The following is a 19,616-nucleotide window of genomic DNA, read 5'->3' on the forward strand; positions in this document are numbered from 1 at the left end:
GGGGAACCTACATATGAAATTTGAGAAAGATCCCTTCAGTACTTTCTGGGAAATAGCGGTAACAAACTTTAACTATCAAAATCCAAGATGGCCGCCGGTCGGCCATCTTGTTGACCGATTGGTCCCAAAATGCAATATGCACAACTAGGGCCCTAGGGAAACCTACATATGAAATTTGAGAAAGATCCCTTCAGTACTTTCTGGGAAATAGTGGTAACAAACTTTAACTATCAAAATCCAAGATGGCCGTCAGTCGGCCATCTTGTTGACCGATTGGTCCCAAAATGCAATATGCACAACTAGGGCCCTAGGAGAACCTACATATGAAATTTGAGAAAGATCCCTTCAGTACTTTCTGAGAAATAGCGGTAACAAACTTTAACTATCAAAATCCAAGATGGCCGCCAGTTGGCAATCTTGTTGACTGATTGGTCCCAAAATGCAATATGCACAACTAGGGCCCTAGGGGAACCTACATATGAAATTTGAGAAAGATCCCTTCAGTACTATCTGGGAAATAGCAGTAACAAACTTTAACTATCAAAATCCAAAATGGCCGCCAGTCGGCCATCTTGTTGACCGATTGGTCCCAAAATGCAATATGCACAACTAGGGCCCTAGGGGAACCTACATGTGAAATTTGAGAAAGATCCCTTCAGTACTTTCTGAGAAATAGCGGTAACAAGAATTGTTAACGGACGGACGGAAGGACGGACGGACGGACGGAAGGACGGACGGACCACGGACGAAAGGCGATTTGAATAGAAAAAAACAAAACTGCTGCCGCAGCTGGGAAAACGTTAGAGATCGATGGCAGATTTGTTTTAGTTTTGTTTTTTCTATTTAAATTTCATCACAAGGATATTCAACATTTATTTATTATATATATATATATATAAAGAAATGTATTTCATTCAACTTATGAAACCTGTGCTTCATTCAGAACAAAGGAACTTCACATTAGTTTTTATTTTGTCCTCATGTTTTTGTTAGTTTCTTCCAGAACCATTCACAATATCTTTATGTACCATGTTATGACGTAATCTTACTATGACGTCACTGTACTATGACGTCATGTTTTACAAATAAAAGAATTCAAACCCCTGAAGACCGGCATGAGCCAAGAAAGCGCTAGGGAGGAAAAAACTGTTTTATAGTTGTGTTTTCTTTTTATGTATATATATATATAATATCATGTAAACACCAGAGACGAAGGAAGACACTTTAATGGCTCGAGATACTCTATCTGGGCCTAAAACACAAGATCTATGTCACCTGAAATGTGATGATACAGTTTTGGGTCAAAAGTGTTTCCACATTGATTACTTTCCCTACATATTTCATGTATTTTAACAAGTTGTTCAGAAAAAATTATCTTATCTTTTGGATTTTAATAAAAAAAATTGCATCTTTTCCCAGCTGTCTGTTGTATTTGCATAATTTTCCGATTTCCTATTTTTAAAATGTAATATTCTTTTTTGGACAACTTTGGACAACGTCTCCTTCTTTGTACTTACTAAGATGTTGTCTCCTTCTTTGTACTTACTAAGATGTTGTCTCCTTCTTTGTACTTACTAAGATGTTGTCTCCTTCTTTGTACTTACTAAGATGTTGTCTCCTTCTTTGTACTTACTAAGATGTTGTCTCCTTCTTTGTACTTACTAAGATGTTGTCTCCTTCTTTGTACTTACTAAGATGTTGTCTCCTTCTTTGTACTTACTAAGATGTTGTCTCCTTCTTTGTACACTTACTAAGATGTTGTCTCCTTCTTTGTACTTACTAAGATGTTGTCTCCTTCTTTGTACTTACTAAGATGTTGTCTCCTTCTTTGTACTTACTAAGATGTTGTCTCCTTCTTTGTACTTACTAAAATATTGTCTCCTTCTTTGTACTTACTAAAATATTGTCTCCTTCTTTGTACTTACTAAGATGTTGACAAGAAAATTTTGCTCACTTACTTTGCTCATAAATACACAATGGAAAATTTTCACTAAATTATGAGCTGAAAGAGAAGACAATAAGAGCTAGGTATGTATATTTGGTTTGAATTGGTCCATAAATACAATCAGGTAAATTCAGTGAAAAACACAGTATAATTATAGGTCATATAGGGCAAATTAACAATACAGAAAGACTTTTGATAAACACTGAACATTAACAATAAAATTTGTAAGTGTTTTTTGTGCAAATAATCAACAATAAGATTAAGATTAATGATAAGTCAGGAAGGGCCCCGCTGAATGACTGACCTACCAGGGTATCAAAGTCTTCCACAAGTCAGAAAGGCACCCTGCTAAATGACTGACCCACAAGTCTTCCATGATATGATTTTCCCTGCTAAATCAGATATGCTAGTGACCTTGACCTCTTAGCCCAATGACATTGACCGGTGACCCACTTTCAGTCACCTGCTTGTTTTGTTGTGAGCAACCATGTTAAAAAGCACATCTAGATGTTATGGAAAATCATTATAATATAAATTCTATTGATTTAAAACTGATTTAATTTGTCAATGCAAAAGGTCACTAGAATATCAGATTTTCTATTAATAAGGATGTTGATTTCAATCAGATTAATTCCACATCATGTTACTATGTTGTTCGTTAATGAATTCAAGAAAGACCTGGTGATAATATATTGTTTTCAGACGAGCCTTGACAAAGCTCGTTTAGGCCTGTATCAGTTAGGATTTATACCTGGAATAATGACTTTAACAAATGGATGAACCGGTGTTACAAATTCACAAAAACAGTCCAGTACCACTTAGCTACCATATAGGCACTGGTACATATGGAGAATACCAAAATCACTATCTATGGCTATCATGGATTGGCAGACACATCTGCAGTAAATAACAAACTGGCATATCATTAGTCTCAATATACGTAACTAGCTACAAAATGTTGACTTAGAATTGACCCTAATATTGTAGCTGTTTGTAAACTTTAAGCTATACCAGAATATTTATCATGCTTTCATAGTTATTTTGGTGCAGTTGTTGAAACTCAAAGCATGTACATGTCTTCATTCTCAACTGGTCCCCATAGATGTTACAATAAAACAATTGTTGCCAAACAAAGTCGTAAAAATCATGACCCTTTCTCATTAGAATTCCTGAAAAACATCACATATTTATATGGGGCTCTCCTCAACAACATTACCATGTTGGCAAACTTTGATTTGCGTAAGCCACATAAGCTATGTACAATTTATTTGAATTTTTATCAAAATCGTTACTGCCCATACAACAGGATTTTTTCCCCAGATTGATTAAGAATTGTGGCAGATACATATATTGAGACTTTTAGCAATTTACAAAATTAAGATCAATTATGTATAACACAGTACCTATTATTAGTAAATCTATATAGCAAGTGCTCCACTAGATAACATGTGTAACAGTATGAACACTGAATACCTATACAAAATATATTTTCTTTTTCAATCAACAATACATGAGACCACTTAAAAAAATTATTGGTAAAAACATCAAAATAAACCATGCAGATCTATACAGTATGAGTATTATAACAAGGGCCCAATGGGCCCGTCTCGGTCACTTGCTACTTGGTAATCATGGTATACACTCAGGACATAAGAGAGAGTCAATAATTGTAACCTGCTACAGATCCAGTATCAGGTTTCTGTCCCTTAGTTAATTACCAAGAAGATTTTTGTCTATTTGGTCAGCTGTAGCCTTGAATGAAGGTCATCATTGATTGATTGACAAGTAAATGCATGTATTTTGTAAGTATAAAATAATATTGAATTGAATTGACAAGAAATCATTCAAAGGTTTTAGCCTATTTGACCTATTTAGCCTATTGGTCATCTGTGACCTTGACTGAAGGTTAAACATTTTTCAAAGGTAGCCCTTCAACAAAGCATGCTAGGGACCCAATATTAGATCTCTATGTCTCTTAATTATTGACAAGAAAATTGTTTCAAAATTTTTAGCCTATTTGATCTCTGTGATCTTGAATGAAGGTCAAGGTCATTCATTTGAACTACTTTGATAGCCTTTCATCCCAGCACTAGAGACCCAATATTAGATCTCTATGTCTCTTAATTATTGACAAGAAAATTGTTTCAAGATTTTAGCCTATTTGATCTCTGTGATCTTAAATGAAGGTCAAGGTCATTCATTTGAACTACTTTGATAGCCTTTCATCCCAGCACTAGAGACCCAATATTAGATCTCTATGTCTCTTAATTATTGACAAGAAAATTGTTTCAAGATTTTAGCCTATTTGATCTCTGTGATCTTGAATGAAGGTCAAGGTCATTAATTTGAACTTCTTTGATAGCCTTTCATCCCAGCACTAGAGACCCAATATTAGATCTCTATGTCTCTTAATTATTGACAAGAAAATTCTTTCAAGATTTTAGCCTATTTGATCTCTGTGATCTTGAATGAAGGTCAAGGTCATTAATTTGAACTTCTTTGATAGCCTTTCATCCCAGCACTAGAGACCCAATATTAGATCTCTATGTCTCTTAATTATTGACAAGAAAATTGTTTCAAGATTTTAGCCTATTTGATCTCTGTGATCTTGAATGAAGGTTAAGGTCATTAATTTGAACTACTTTGATAGCCTTTCATCCCAGCACTAGAGACCCAATATTAGATCTCTATGTCTCTTAATCATTGACAAGAAAATTGTTTCAAGATTTTAGCTTATTTGATCTCTGTGATCTTGAATGAAGGTCAAGGTCATTAATTAACTACTTTGATAGCCTTTCATCCCAGCACTAGAGACCCAATATTAGATCTCTATGTCTTTTAATTATTGACAAGAAAATTGTTTCAAGATTTTAGCCTATTTGATCTCTGTGATCTTAAATGAAGGTCAAGGTCATTCATTTGAACTACTTTGATAGCCTTTCATCCCAGCACTAGAGACCCAATATTAGATCTCTATGTCTCTTAATTATTGACAAGAAAATTGTTTCAAGATTTTAGCCTATTTGATCTCTGTGATCTTGAATGAAGGTCAAGGTCATTAATTTGAACTTCTTTGATAGCCTTTCATCCCAGCACTAGAGACCCAATATTAGATCTCTATGTCTCTTAATTATTGACAAGAAAATTCTTTCAAGATTTTAGCCTATTTGATCTCTGTGATCTTGAATGAAGGTTAAGGTCATTAATTTGAACTACTTTGATAGCCTTTCATCCCAGCACTAGAGACCCAATATTAGATCTCTATGTCTCTTAATCATTGACAAGAAAATTGTTTCAAGATTTTAGCCTATTTGATCTCTGTGATCTTGAATGAAGGTCAAGGTCATTCATTTGAACTACTTTGATAGCCTTTCATCCCAGCACTAGAGACCCAATATTAGATCTCTATGTCTTTTAATTATTGACAAGAAAATTGTTTCAAGATTTTAGCCTATTTGATCTCTGTGATCTTGAATGAAGGTCAAGGTCATTCATTTGAACAACTTTGATAGCCTTTAATCCCAGCACATGAGACCCAATATTAGATCTCTATGTCTCTTAATTATTGACAAGAAAATTGTTTCAAGATTTTAGCCTATTTGATCTCTGTGATCTTGAATGAAGGTCAAGGTCATTCATTTGAACAACTTTGATAGCCTTTCATCCCAGCATATCACTGGCTGACTATCAGGACTCTAGGTCTCCTATTTATTGGATGAAGATAATAAAAGGGAAAAGTTGATGGTCGGGCGGCCAGATGACAGACGACACACCATGGTATTAATAGCTCACTTCCAGCAGAAGAGCAAAACATTATACAATTAAACACAAACTAGTTACCTATTAATTTTTACATTAAGTTGCCATCAATTTTCCTTAAGTGACATAAGATTTCGATTAATAACGTTACATTATTATTAAGAGTTTCATGCACTACAATAACCTACAAAACATAAGATTAATGTTGGTATATTTCCAGATAGTAAAGTGTGGATGTGGTAACCTCACTATAGACTCCTAGAGACGTGTAAGTGTAGACATTTTAATGGCATCCTTTTCTACTGCTTTCATACTGGAATCATGGAACAAAATAATAATTTTAACCCTCGTTTACATTTCTATACATGACATAAAATATTTTAAAACCTAGAGAATATAATGTAAGTTATTAACTCAATTTGATCTCTGTTAAGTAGATAACACTGCAATACTAAGAACTTACCTAGCCTATATTGCACATTTTATATCACAAATCTTTTCTATATACCTAGCGATGTCCCATGATAAAAGACAAACTGAAATGTAAACCAACTTACTATTACAGGTTTTTTTTGTCCTACTATTTTTATAGTGATTTGCTTATCAGTTTTCATGACTTCACTTTGGCCATGACATTCAGTGGAATGCGGATGTTGGTTTACCGCAGATGGCAAATGCGGCAGGACAGGACTGAAAAGTCCTAAATAACAAAGATAAAAATAAATTTATATTATATATTACATTCATTCCAAAGGACAACATTATAGAATTAATAACAATTATGTCACCAAAAGTTGATGATACAATGGATTTCAATCGTATTGAAATTACAAGTAAAGTCTGCTCAATCAAGCAAAAAAACAACATAATATTACATAATATGAAAAGGTGAGTGCAGTGATGTGTGAATGTGATAACAATTGATATGTTTATTGTTGGTCCTATTACCAAAACATTTAATTATGAATGAGTTCTAATTCTGATGTTAGAACGTATACAAAGGTTCAAAGGTCCTAAATGATCTTAAGTAATTTAGGGAAATCTCACTCAGTTTTTCATTGAAACAAGAGGCCCAAGGGCCTCAACGGTCACCTGACTACCTTGGCAATAATCATATAGGAAATTAATTAGATATAGTGTCATGGTAGCCATCTTCAATTTGGGATCAACCAGAGATGTAACAACACTTTGTCCGGACCATGTCAGGATCATTTTATGCAAGTTTAAGCCAAATCCCACCGGTAGAACTTGAGAAGAAGTTCAAAATGTGTTTTCAAGATGGCAGCTATGGCTGCCATTTTGGATTTTGGATCAACCCCGAAAATAACAACACTTTGTCCGGACCATGTCAGGATCATTTTATGCAAGTTTAAGCCAAATCCCACCGGTAGAACTTGAGAAGAAGTTCAAAATGTGTTTTCAAGATGGCAGCTATGGCTGCCATTTTGTATTTTGGATCAACCCCGAAAATAACAACACTTTGTCGGGACCATGTCAGAATCATTTCATGCAAGTTTCAGCCAAATCGCACAGGTAGAACTTGAGAAGAAGTTCAAAATGTGTTTTCAAGATGGCGGCTGTGGCGGCCATCTTGGAATTCCGATTGACCAGAAAAATTACTACACTTTGTCGGGACCATATCAGGATCATTTGATGCAAGTTTCAGCCAAATCGCATCTGTAGAACTTGATAAGAAGTTCAAAATGTGTTTTCAAGATGGCGGCTGTGGCTGCCATCTTGGATTTCAGATCGACCTGTAATATAACAACACTTTGTCAGGACCATGTTAGGATCAGTTCATGCAAGTTTCAGCCAAATCGCACCAGTAGAACTTGAAAAGAAGTTCAAAATGTGTTTTCAAGATGGCGGCTGTGGTGGCCATCTTGAGAACTTGAGAAGAAGTTCAAAATGTGTTTTCAAGATGGCGGCTGTGGCGGCCATCTTGGATTTCGGATCGACCCGAAAAATAACAACACTTTGTCGGGACTATGTCAGGATCATTTCATGTAAGTTTCAGCTAAATCGCACTGGTAGAACTTGAGAAGTTCAAAATGTGAAAAGTGACGACAGACGAAACATGACGACTATAGGTCATCCTGACCCTTCGGGTTAGATGACCTAAAAAGTATATTGAGTCTAAATGATAATTAAATCAAATTGTGCTTAAATGTTGATAATAAGTCTTCCCTGTTGAAAGATTAACTATTTGACATTAAATCACGGACAGATGGCATTTTTTCTCTATACCAAAAACAGGTGCAGATGAATTAGTTACTTTTCTTCAGTCACAAAATTACTTACTTCACATCATTACCACCATTGAAAAGTTTGAGCTTCTTATTTTACTTCAAGATAAAAATATCAAACATTAATTGTATCTTGAAACAAGAGGCCCAGAGGACCTGTAGCCCAGAGGACCTGTATCGCTCACCTGGTTTTACTAATGCCAAGTAATGATCTGATTACAGGATCATTGTTTCTTTTCTGAAGGAATTTAAGATTTACCTCTGATTTCCCTATTGGGACTCATTCTTTCTGCTCCAGGGGATCAGAGCCAAAATTTATACAAACAATGTTCCCCTTCCCCAAAGAATGTTTCTGGCCAAATTTGGTTATATTCTATGCAGAACTCTATGACTAGTACCTCTATTTCCCCTATTGGGCCCCATCCTTCTTGCCCCCAGGGAATGAGAGCAAAAATTAAAACAAACAATGTTCCCCTTCCCCCAAGAATGTTTATGGCCAAATTTAGTTACATTCCATGAAGAACTCTATGATTAGTAGCAATTTAAAGGATTTACCTCTATTTCCCTTATTGGGCCCTGCCCCTCCTGCCCTCAGGGGGGTCAGAGCCAAAATTTATACAAACTCTGTTTATCTTCCCCCAAGGATGTTTGTGGCCAAATTTGGTTACACTCCATGCAGAACTCTAGGACAAGTAGTGATTTATATGATTTACCTCAAATTCCCCTATTGGGCCCCGCCCCTCCTGTTCCCGCAGGATCAGAGCCAAAATTTATACAAGTTCTGTTACCCTTCCCCCAAGGATGTTTGTGGCCAAATTTAGTTACAATCCATGCAGAACTCTAGGACAAGAAGCGATTTATAGGATTTACCTCTATTTCCCCTATTGGGCCCTGCCCCACCTGCCCCAAGTGGGGTTCAGAGCCAAAATTTATACAAGTTCTGTTCCCCTTCAACCAAAGATGTTTGTGGCTAAATTTGGTTACAATCTATGCAGAACTGTATGACTAGTAGTGATTTAAAGGAAATGTTGACGGACGGACCGACGGACGCCGCGCCATGACATAAGTTCACCGGCCCTTCGGGCCAGGTGAACTAAAAATGACATCATTCTGGTGAATATGACGTCACTTTTTAGCGGGACTGAATGACGTTTCATTCACTAGAAGGTTAAAGTTCTGGGACAAGTTAGAAAAAGTTCCGCCAGATGTGGAACAAATTCACATGATTGTATTGATGGATAAAGCATTTCGCGTTGACGAATAAAGTTTATCTGGCAGTAGTCATCAGTCAGTATGTGGGACAGTTGCAGGATAAATACAGATTTTTGTACCTTTGGTCGAACGTTAACACAACCATTCATTCGACAAACTGATACACAGATAGACACAGGAAAACAATGAGGGCCTATAAACAAAGGTTGTCTGAAGACATGCAGTTATTGTCAATGGACTAGTTTTTCCGAACTGGATGAAACTTTCCTGTAGGGTCTTCTACATAGTACCTGTCCCAAATCACGGAATGCGACGATTTGCCTCCCCAGGGTTTGTAGTGTCCATTCCAGTGGAGGAGTTTGGCGTAACTAAGGAAGCTGTCACTATAGCTAGTCCTAGTGGTCCAGCCTACAAATAAAATATACTGTGGTAACTAGTGAAGTGATGATGATCAGTCACTGTGGTAACTAGTGAAGTGATGATGATGATCAGGTCACTGTGGTAACTAGTGAAGTGATGATGATGATCAGTCACTGTGGTAACTAGTGAAGTGATGATGATGATCAGGTCACTGTGGTAACTAGTGAAGTGATGATGATGATCAGTCACTGTGGTAACTAGTGAAGTGATGATGATGATCAGGTCACTGTGGTAACTAGTGAAGTGAAGTGATGATGATATGATCAGGTCACTGTGGTAACTAGTGAAGTGATGATGATAAGGTCACTGTGGTAACTAGTGAAGTGATGATGATGATCAGTCACTGTGGTAACTAGTGAAGTGATGATGATCAGTCACTGTGGTAACTAGTGATGATGATGATGATTAGGTCACTGTGGTAACTAGTGAAGTGATGATGATGATCAGTCACTGTGGTAACTAGTGAAGTGATGATGATGATCAGGTCACTGTGGTAACTAGTGAAGTGATGATGATGATCAGGTCACTGTGGTAACTAGTGAAGTGATGATGATGATCAGTCACTGTGGTAACTAGTGAAGTGATGATGATCAGTCACTGTGGTAACTAGTGAAGTGATGATGATCATCAGGTCACTGTGGTAACTGTGGATAGGTCACTGTGGTAACTAGTGAAGTGATGATGATGATCAGTCACTGTGGTAACTAGTGAATGATGATGATGATGATAGTCACTGTGGTAACTAGTGAAGTGTGATGATGATCAGGTCACTGTGGTAACTAGTGAAGTGATGATGATGATGATCAGGTCACTGTGGTAACTAGTGAAGTTGATGATGATCAGTCACTGTGGTAACTAGTGAAGTGATGATGATGATCAGTCACTGTGGTAACTAGTGAAGTGATGATGATGATGATCAGGTCACTGTGGTAACTAGTGAAGTGATGATGATGATCAGTCACTGTGGTAACTAGTGAAGTGTGATGATGATCAGTCACTGTGGTAACTAGTGAAGTGATGATGATGATCAGTCACTGTGGTAACTAGTGAAGTGATGATGATGATCAGTCACTGTGGTAACTAGTGAAGTGATGATGATGATCAGTCACTGTGGTAACTAATGAAGTGATGATGATGATCAGTCACTGTGGTAACTGAAGTGCAAGTAATGATGATGATGATCAGTCACTGTGGTAACTAGTGAAGTGATGATGATGATCAGTCACTGTGGTAACTAGTGAAGTGATGATGATGATCAGTCACTGGTGGTAACTAGTGAAGTGATGATGATGATCAGTCACTGTGGTACTAGTGAAGTAATGTAGTCACTGTGGTAACTAGTGAAGTGATGATGATGATCAGTCACTGTGGTAACTAGTGAAGTGATGATGATGATCAGTCACTGTGGTAACTAGTGAAGTGATGATGATGATCAGTCACTGTGGTAACTAGTGAAGTGATGATGATGATGATCAGTCACTGTGGTAACTAGTGAAGTGATGATGATGATCAGTCACTGTGGTAACTAGTGAAGTGATGATGATGATCAGTCACTGTGGTAACTAGTGAAGTGATGATGATGATCAGGTCACTGTGGTAACATATAGTGAAGTGATGATGATGATCAGTCACTGTGGTACTAGTGAAGTGATGATGATGATCAGTCACTGTGGTAACTAGTGAATGATGATGATGATCAGTCACTGTGGTAACTAGTGAAGTGATGATGATGATCAGTCACTGTGGTAACTAGTGAAGATGATGATGATCAGTCACTGTGGTAACTAGTGAAGTGATGATGATGATCAGTCACTGTGTATAGTAATAGTAGATGATGATGATGATCAGTCACTGTGGTAACTAGTGAAGTGATGATGATGATCAGTCACTGTGGTAACTAGTGAAGTGATGATGATGATCAGGTCACTGTGGTAACTAGTGAAGATGATGATGATCAGTCACTGTGGTAACTAGTGAAGTGATGATGATGATCAGGTCACTGTGTAACTAGTGAAGTGATGATGATGATCAGGTCACTGTGGTAACTAGTGAAGTGATGATGATCAGGTCACTGTGGTAACTAGTGAAGTGATGATGATATAGTCACTGTGGTAACTAGTGAAGATGATGATATAGTCACAGTGGTAATAGTGAAGTGATGATGATCAGGTCACTGTGGTAACTAGTGAATGATGATGATGATTAGGTCACTGTGGTAACTAGTGAAGTGATGATGATCAGGTCACTGTGGTAACTAGTGAATGATGATGATATCAGGTCACTGTGGTAACTAGTGAAGTGATGATGATCAGGTCACTGTGGTAACTAGTGAAGTGATGATGATGATCAGGTCACTGTGGTAACTAGTGAAGTGATGATGATGATCAGGTCACTGTGGTAACTAGTGAAGTGATGATGATGATCAGTCACTGTGGTAACTAGTGAAGTGATGATGATGATCAGTCACTGTGGTAACTAGTGAAGTGATGATGATGATCAGGTCACTGTGGTAACTAGTGAAGTGGATGATGATCAGGTCACTGTGGTAACTAGTGAAGTGATGATGATCAGGTCACTGTGGTAACTAGTGAAGTGATGATGATATCAGTCACTGTGGTAACTAGTGAAGTGATGATGATGATCAGGTCACTGTGGTAACTAGTGAAGTGATGATGATCAGGTCACTGTGGTAACTAGTGAAGTGATGATGATGATCAGTCACTGTGGTAACTAGTGATGAGTGATGATGATATCATGAAGTCACTGTGGTAACTAGTGAAGTGATGATGATGATCAGGTCACTGTGGTAACTAGTGAAGTGATGATGATGATCAGTCACTGTGGTAACTAGTGATAGTGAAGTGATGATGATCATGATCAGGTCACTGTGGTAACTAGTGAAGTGATGATGATCAGTCACTGTGGTAACTAGTGAAGTGATGATGATGATCAGTCACTGTGGTAACTAGTGAAGTGATGATGATGATCAGTCACTGTGGTAACTAGTGAAGTGATGATGATGATCAGTCACTGTGGTAACTAGTGAAGTGATGATGATGATGATCAGGTCACTGTGGTAACTAGTGAAGTGATGATGATCAGTCACTGTGGTAACTAGTGATGATGATGATGATTAGGTCACTGTGGTAACTAGTGAAGCGATGATAATAGGTCACTGTGGTAACTAGTGAAGTGATGATGATCAGTCACTGTGGTAACTAGTGAAGTGATGATGATGATCAGTCACTGTGGTAACTAGTGAAGTGATGATGATGATCAGGTCACTGTGGTAACTAGTGAAGTGATGATGATGATCAGTCACTGTGGTAACTAGTGAAGTGATGATGATGATGATCAGGTCACTGTGGTAACTAGTGAAGTGATGATGATGATGATCAGTCACTGTGGTAACTAGTGAAGTGATGATGATGATCAGTCACTGTGGTAACTAGTGAAGTGATGATGATGATCAGGTCACTGTGGTAACTAGTGAAGTGATGATGATCAGTCACTGTGGTAACTAGTGAAGTGATGATGATCAGGTCACTGTGGTAACTAGTGAAGTGATGATGATGATCAGTCACTGTGGTAACTAGTGAAGTGATGATGATGATCAGTCACTGTGGTAACTAGTGAAGTGATGATGATGATCAGTCACTGTGGTAACTAGTGAAGTGATGATGATCAGTCACTGTGGTAACTAGTGAAGTGATGATGATCAGTCACTGTGGTAACTAGTGAAGTGATGATGATGATCAGGTCACTGTGGTAACTAGTGAAGTGAGTGAGTGATGATGATCAGGTCACTGTGGTAACTAGTGAAGTGATGATGATGATCAGTCACTGTGGTAACTAGTGAAGTGATGATGATGATGATCAGGTCACTGTGGTAACTAGTGAAGTGATGATGATCAGTCACTGTGGTAACTAGTGAAGTGATGATGATCAGTCACTGTGGTAACTAGTGAAGTGATGATGATGATGATCAGGTCACTGTGGTAACTAGTGAAGTGATGATGATGATCAGTCACTGTGGTAACTAGTGAAGTGATGATGATCAGTCACTGTGGTAACTAGTGAAGTGATGATGATGATCAGGTCACTGTGGTAACTAGTGAAGTGATGATGATGATCAGGTCACTGTGGTAACTAGTGAAGTGATGATGATGATCAGGTCACTGTGGTAACTAGTGAAGTGATGATGATGATCAGTCACTGTGGTAACTAGTGAAGTGATGATGATGATGATCAGTCACTGTGGTAACTGTGAACAGTGAAGTGATGATGATGATCAGTCACTGTGGTAACTAGTGAAGTGATGATGATGATCAGGTCACTGTGGTAACTAGTGAAGTGATGATGATAGGTCACTGTGGTAACTAGTGAAGTGATGATGATCAGTCACTGTGGTAACTAGTGAAGTGATGATGATGATCAGTCACTGTGGTAACTAGTGAAGTGATGATGATCAGTCACTGTGGTAACTAGTGAAGTGATGATGATGATCAGTCACTGTGGTAACTAGTGAAGTGATGATGATGATCAGTCACTGTGGTAACTAGTGAAGTGATGATGATCAGTCACTGTGGTAACTAGTGAAGTGATGATGATCAGTCACTGTGGTAACTAGTGAAGTGATGATGATGAGGTCACTGTGGTAACTAGTGAAGTGATGATGATCAGGTCACTGTGGTAACTAGTGAAGTGATGATGATAGGTCACTGTGGTATCTAGTGAAGTGATGATGATCAGTCACTGTGGTAACTAGTGAAGTGATGATGATCAGTCACTGTGGTAACTAGTGAAGTGATGATGATCAGTCACTGTGGTAACTAGTGAAGTGATGATGATCAGGTCACTGTGGTAACTAGTGAAGTGATGATGATCAGGTCACTGTGGTATCTAGTGAAGTGATGATGATCAGGTCACTGTGGTAACTAGTGAAGTGATGATGATGATCAGTCACTGTGGTAACTAGTGAAGTGATGATGATGATCAGTCACTGTGGTAACTAGTGAAGTGTGATGATGATGATCAGGTCACTGTGGTAACTAGTGAAGTATGATGATATCAGGTCACTGTGGTAACTAGTGAAGTGATGATGATCAGTCACTGTGGTAACTAGTGAAGTGATGATGATGATCAGTCACTGTGGTAACTAGTGAAGTGATGATGATGATCAGGTCACTGTGGTAACTAGTGAAGTGATGATGATGATCAGGTCACTGTGGTAACTAGTGAAGTGATGATGATGATCAGGTCACTGTGGTAACTAGTGAAGTGATGATGATGATGATCAGGTCACTGTGGTAACTAGTGAAGTGATGATGATGATCAGGTCACTGTGGTAACTAGTGAAGTGTGATGATGATAGGTCACTGTGGTAACTAGTGAAGTGATGATGATGATCAGTCACTGTGGTAACTAGTGATGTGATGATGATGTCACTGTGATAACTAGTCAGTGATGTGGTAACTAGTGAAGTGAAGTGATGATGATCAGTCACTGTGGTAACTAGTGAAGTGATGATGATGATCAGTCACTGTGGTAACTAGTGAAGTGATGATGATGATCAGTCACTGTGGTAACTAGTGAAGTGATGATGATGATCAGGTCACTGTGGTAACTAGTGAAGTGATGATGATGATCAGTCACTGTGGTAACTAGTGAAGTGATGATGATGATCAGTCACTGTGGTAACTAGTGAAGTGATGATGATGATCAGTCACTGTGGTAACTAGTGAAGTGATGATGATGATCAGGTCACTGTGGTAACTAGTGAAGTGATGATGATGATCAGTCACTGTGGTAACTAGTGAATGATGATGATGATCAGTCACTGTGGTAACTAGTGAAGTGATGATGATCAGGTAGTGGTCACTGTGGTGATCAGTCACTGTGGTAACTAGTGAAGTGATGATGATCAGGTCACTGTGGTAACTAGTGAAGTGATGATGATAGGTCACTGTGGTAACTAGTGAAGTGATGATGATGATCAGTCACTGTGGTAACTAGTGAAGTGATGATGATGATCAGTCACTGTGGTAACTAGTGAAGTGATGATGATGATCAGGTCACTGTGGTAACTAGTGAAGTGATGATGATGATCAGTCACTGTGGTAACTAGTGAAGTGATGATGATGATCAGTCACTGTGGTAACTAGTGAAGTGATGATGATGATCAGGTCACTGTGGTAACTAGTGAAGTGATGATGATGATCAGGTCACTGTGGTAACTAGTGAAGTGATGATGATCAGTCACTGTGGTAACTAGTGAATGATGATGATCAGTCACTGTGGTAACTAGTGAAGTGATGATGATGATCAGTCACTGTGGTAACTAGTGAAGTGATGATGATGATCAGGTCACTGTGGTAACTAGTGAAGTGATGATGATGATAGGTCACTGTGGTAACTAGTGAAGTGATGATGATCAGTCACTGTGGTAACTAGTGAAGTGATGATGATACAGTCACTGTGGTAACTAGTGAAGTGTGATGATGATCAGGTCACTGTGGTAACTAGTGAAGTGATGATGATGATCAGGTCACTGTGGTAACTAGTGAAGTGATGATGATGATCAGTCACTGTGGTAACTAGTGAAGTGATGATGATGATCAGTCACTGTGGTAACTAGTGAAGTGATGATGATCAGGTCACTGTGGTAACTAGTGAAGTGATGATGATCAGTCACTGTGGTAACTAGTGAAGTGATGATGATCAGGTCACTGTGGTAACTAGTGAAGTGATGATGATGATCAGTCACTGTGGTAACTAGTGAAGTGATGATGATCAGTCACTGTGGTAACTAGTGAAGTGATGATGATCAGGTCACTGTGGTAACTAGTGAAGTGATGATGATGATCAGGTCACTGTGGTAACTAGTGAAGTGATGATGATCAGGTCACTGTGGTAACTAGTGAAGTGATGATGATCAGGTCACTGTGGTAACTAGTGAAGTGATGATGATGATGATCAGGTCACTGTGGTAACTAGTGAAGTGATGATGATGATCAGTCACTGTGGTAACTAGTGAAGTGATGATGATGATCAGTCACTGTGGTAACTAGTGACTGTGATTGATGATGATGATTAGGTCACTGTGGTAACTAGTGAAGTGATGATGATCAGTCACTGTGGTAACTAGTGAAGTGATGATGATGATCAGTCACTGTGGTAACTAGTGAAGTGATGATGATGATCAGTCACTGTGGTAACTAGTGAAGTGATGATGATGATCAGTCACTGTGGTAACTAGTGAAGTGATGATGATCAGTCACTGTGGTAACTAGTGAAGTGATGATGATGATGATCAGGTCACTGTGGTAACTAGTGAAGTGATGATGATGATCAGTCACTGTGGTAACTAGTGAAGTGATGATGATCAGTCACTGTGGTAACTAGTGAAGTGATGATGATGATCAGGTCACTGTGGTAACTAGTGAAGTGATGATGATGATCAGTCACTGTGGTAACTAGTGAATGATGATGATGATCAGGTCACTGTGGTAACTAGTGAAGTGATGATGATCAGGTCACTGTGGTAACTAGTGAAGTGATGATGATCAGTCACTGTGGTAACTAGTGAAGTGATGATGATCAGTCACTGTGGTAACTAGTGAAGTGATGATGATAGGTCACTGTGGTAACTAGTGAAGATGATGATGATCAGGTCACTGTGGTAACTAGTGAAGTGATGATGATGATCAGGTCACTGTGGTAACTAGTGAAGTGATGATGATGATCAGGTCACTGTGGTAACTAGTGAAGTGATGATGATGATCAGGTCACTGTGGTAACTAGTGAAGTGATGATGATGATCAGTCACTGTGGTAACTAGTGAAGTGATGATGATCATCAGGTCACTGTGGTAACTAGTGAAGTGATGATGATCAGTCACTGTGGTAACTAGTGAAGTGATGATGATGATCAGGTCACTGTGGTAACTAGTGAAGTGATGATGATCAGGTCACTGTGGTAACTAGTGAAGTGATGATGATCAGGTCACTGTGGTAACTAGTGAAGTGATGATGATGATCAGGTCACTGTGGTAACTAGTGAAGTGATGATGATGATCAGTCACTGTGGTAACTAGTGAAGTGATGATGATCAGGTCACTGTGGTAACTAGTGAAGTGATGATGATGATCAGGTCACTGTGGTAACTAGTGAAGTGATGATGATGATCAGGTCACTGTGGTAACTAGTGAAGTGATGATGATCAGGTCACTGTGGTAACTAGTGAAGTGATGATGATGATAGGTCACTGTGGTAACTAGTGAAGTGATGATGATGATGATCAGGTCACTGTGGTAACTAGTGAAGTGATGATGATGATCAGTCACTGTGGTAACTAGTGAAGTGATGATGATGATCAGTCACTGTGGTAACTAGTGAAGTGATGATGATGATCAGGTCACTGTGGTAACTAGTGAAGTGATGATGATGATCAGGTCACTGTGGTAACTAGTGAAGTGATGATGATGATCAGTCACTGTGGTAACTAGTGAAGTGATGATGATGATCAGGTCACTGTGGTAACTAGTGAAGTGATGATGATCAGTCACTGTGGTAACTAGTGAAGTGATGATGATGATCAGTCACTGTGGTAACTAGTGAAGTGATGATGATCAGTCACTGTGGTAACTAGTGAAGTGATGATGATCAGGTCACTGTGGTAACTAGTGAAGTGATGATGATGATCAGTCACTGTGGTAACTAGTGAAGTGATGATGATGATCAGTCACTGTGGTAACTAGTGAAGTGATGATGATGATCAGGTCACTGTGGTAACTAGTGAAGTGATGATGATGATCAGTCACTGTGGTAACTAGTGAAGTGATGATGATGATGATCAGTCACTGTGGTAACTAGTGAAGTGATGATGATAAGGTCACTGTGGTAACTAGTGAAGTGATGATGATCAGTCACTGTGGTAACTAGTGAAGTGATGATGATGATTAGGTCACTGTGGTAACTAGTGAAGTGATGATGATCAGTCACTGTGGTAACTAGTGAAGTGATGATGATGATCAGGTCACTGTGGTAACTAGTGAAGTGATGATGATGATCAGTCACTGTGGTAACTAGTGAAGTGATGATGATGATCAGTCACTGTGGTAACTAGTGAAGTGATGATGATGATCAGTCACTGTGGTAACTAGTGAAGTGATGATGATGATCAGTCACTGTGGTAACTAGTGAAGTGATGATGATAGGTCACTGTGGTAACGTATAGTGATGATGATGATCAGGTCACTGTGGTAACTAGTGAAGTGATGATGATGATCAGTCACTGTGGTAACTAGTGAAGTGATGATGATGATCATTCACTGTTGTAACTAGTGAATGGTGATGATGATGATCAGTCACTGTGGTAACTAGTGAAGTGATGATGATGATGATCAGGTCACTGTGGTAACTAGTGAAGTGATGATGATGATGATCAGGTCACTGTGGTAACTAGTGAAGTGATGATGATGATCAGGTCACTGTGGTAACTAGTGAAGTGAATGATGATGACTAGTCATGATGTAAGGTCACTGTGGTAACTAGTGAAGTGATGATGATGATCAGGTCACTGTGGTAACTAGTGAAGTGATGATGATGATCAGGTCACTGTGGTAACTAGTGAAGTGATGATGATGATCAGTCACTGTGGTAACTAGTGAAGTGATGATGTCACTGTGGTAACTAGTGAAGTGATGATGATGATCAGGTCACTGTGGTAACTAGTGAAGTGATGATGATGATCAGTCACTGTGGTAACTAGTGAAGTGATGATGATCAGGTCACTGTGGTAACTAGTGAAGTGATGATGATGATAGGTCACTGTGGTAACTAGTGAAGTGATGATGATCAGGTCACTGTGGTAACTAGTGAAGTGATGATGATGATCAGGTCACTGTGGTAACTAGTGAAGTGATGATGATGATCAGTCACTGTGGTAACTAGTGAAGTGATGATGATGATCAGTCACTGTGGTAACTAGTGAAGTGATGATGAAGGTCACTGTGTAACTAGTGAAGTGATGAT

The 19,616-nt window shown here is 38.6% G+C and overlaps 1 protein-coding gene across 1 annotated transcript in view; it reads right to left on the reverse strand.

Annotated features, from left to right (window-relative positions):
* Window positions 1-860: 860 nt before the first annotated feature.
* LOC138309124 (glycosyltransferase 8 domain-containing protein 2-like) overlaps window positions 861-19,616 on the reverse strand; it is an 84,370-nt gene continuing 65,614 nt past the window's right edge. Inside the window, exon 9 of the mRNA XM_069250277.1 lies at window positions 861-9,570. Within this exon, the coding sequence (XP_069106378.1) occupies window positions 9,401-9,570 (170 nt within the window). The 3' untranslated portion in view covers window positions 861-9,400. The remainder of the gene's footprint in view (window positions 9,571-19,616) is intronic.

This window comes from Argopecten irradians, chromosome 1 (assembly GCF_041381155.1).
Source record: "Argopecten irradians isolate NY chromosome 1, Ai_NY, whole genome shotgun sequence".
Taxonomy (NCBI): Eukaryota; Metazoa; Mollusca; class Bivalvia; order Pectinida; family Pectinidae; genus Argopecten; species Argopecten irradians.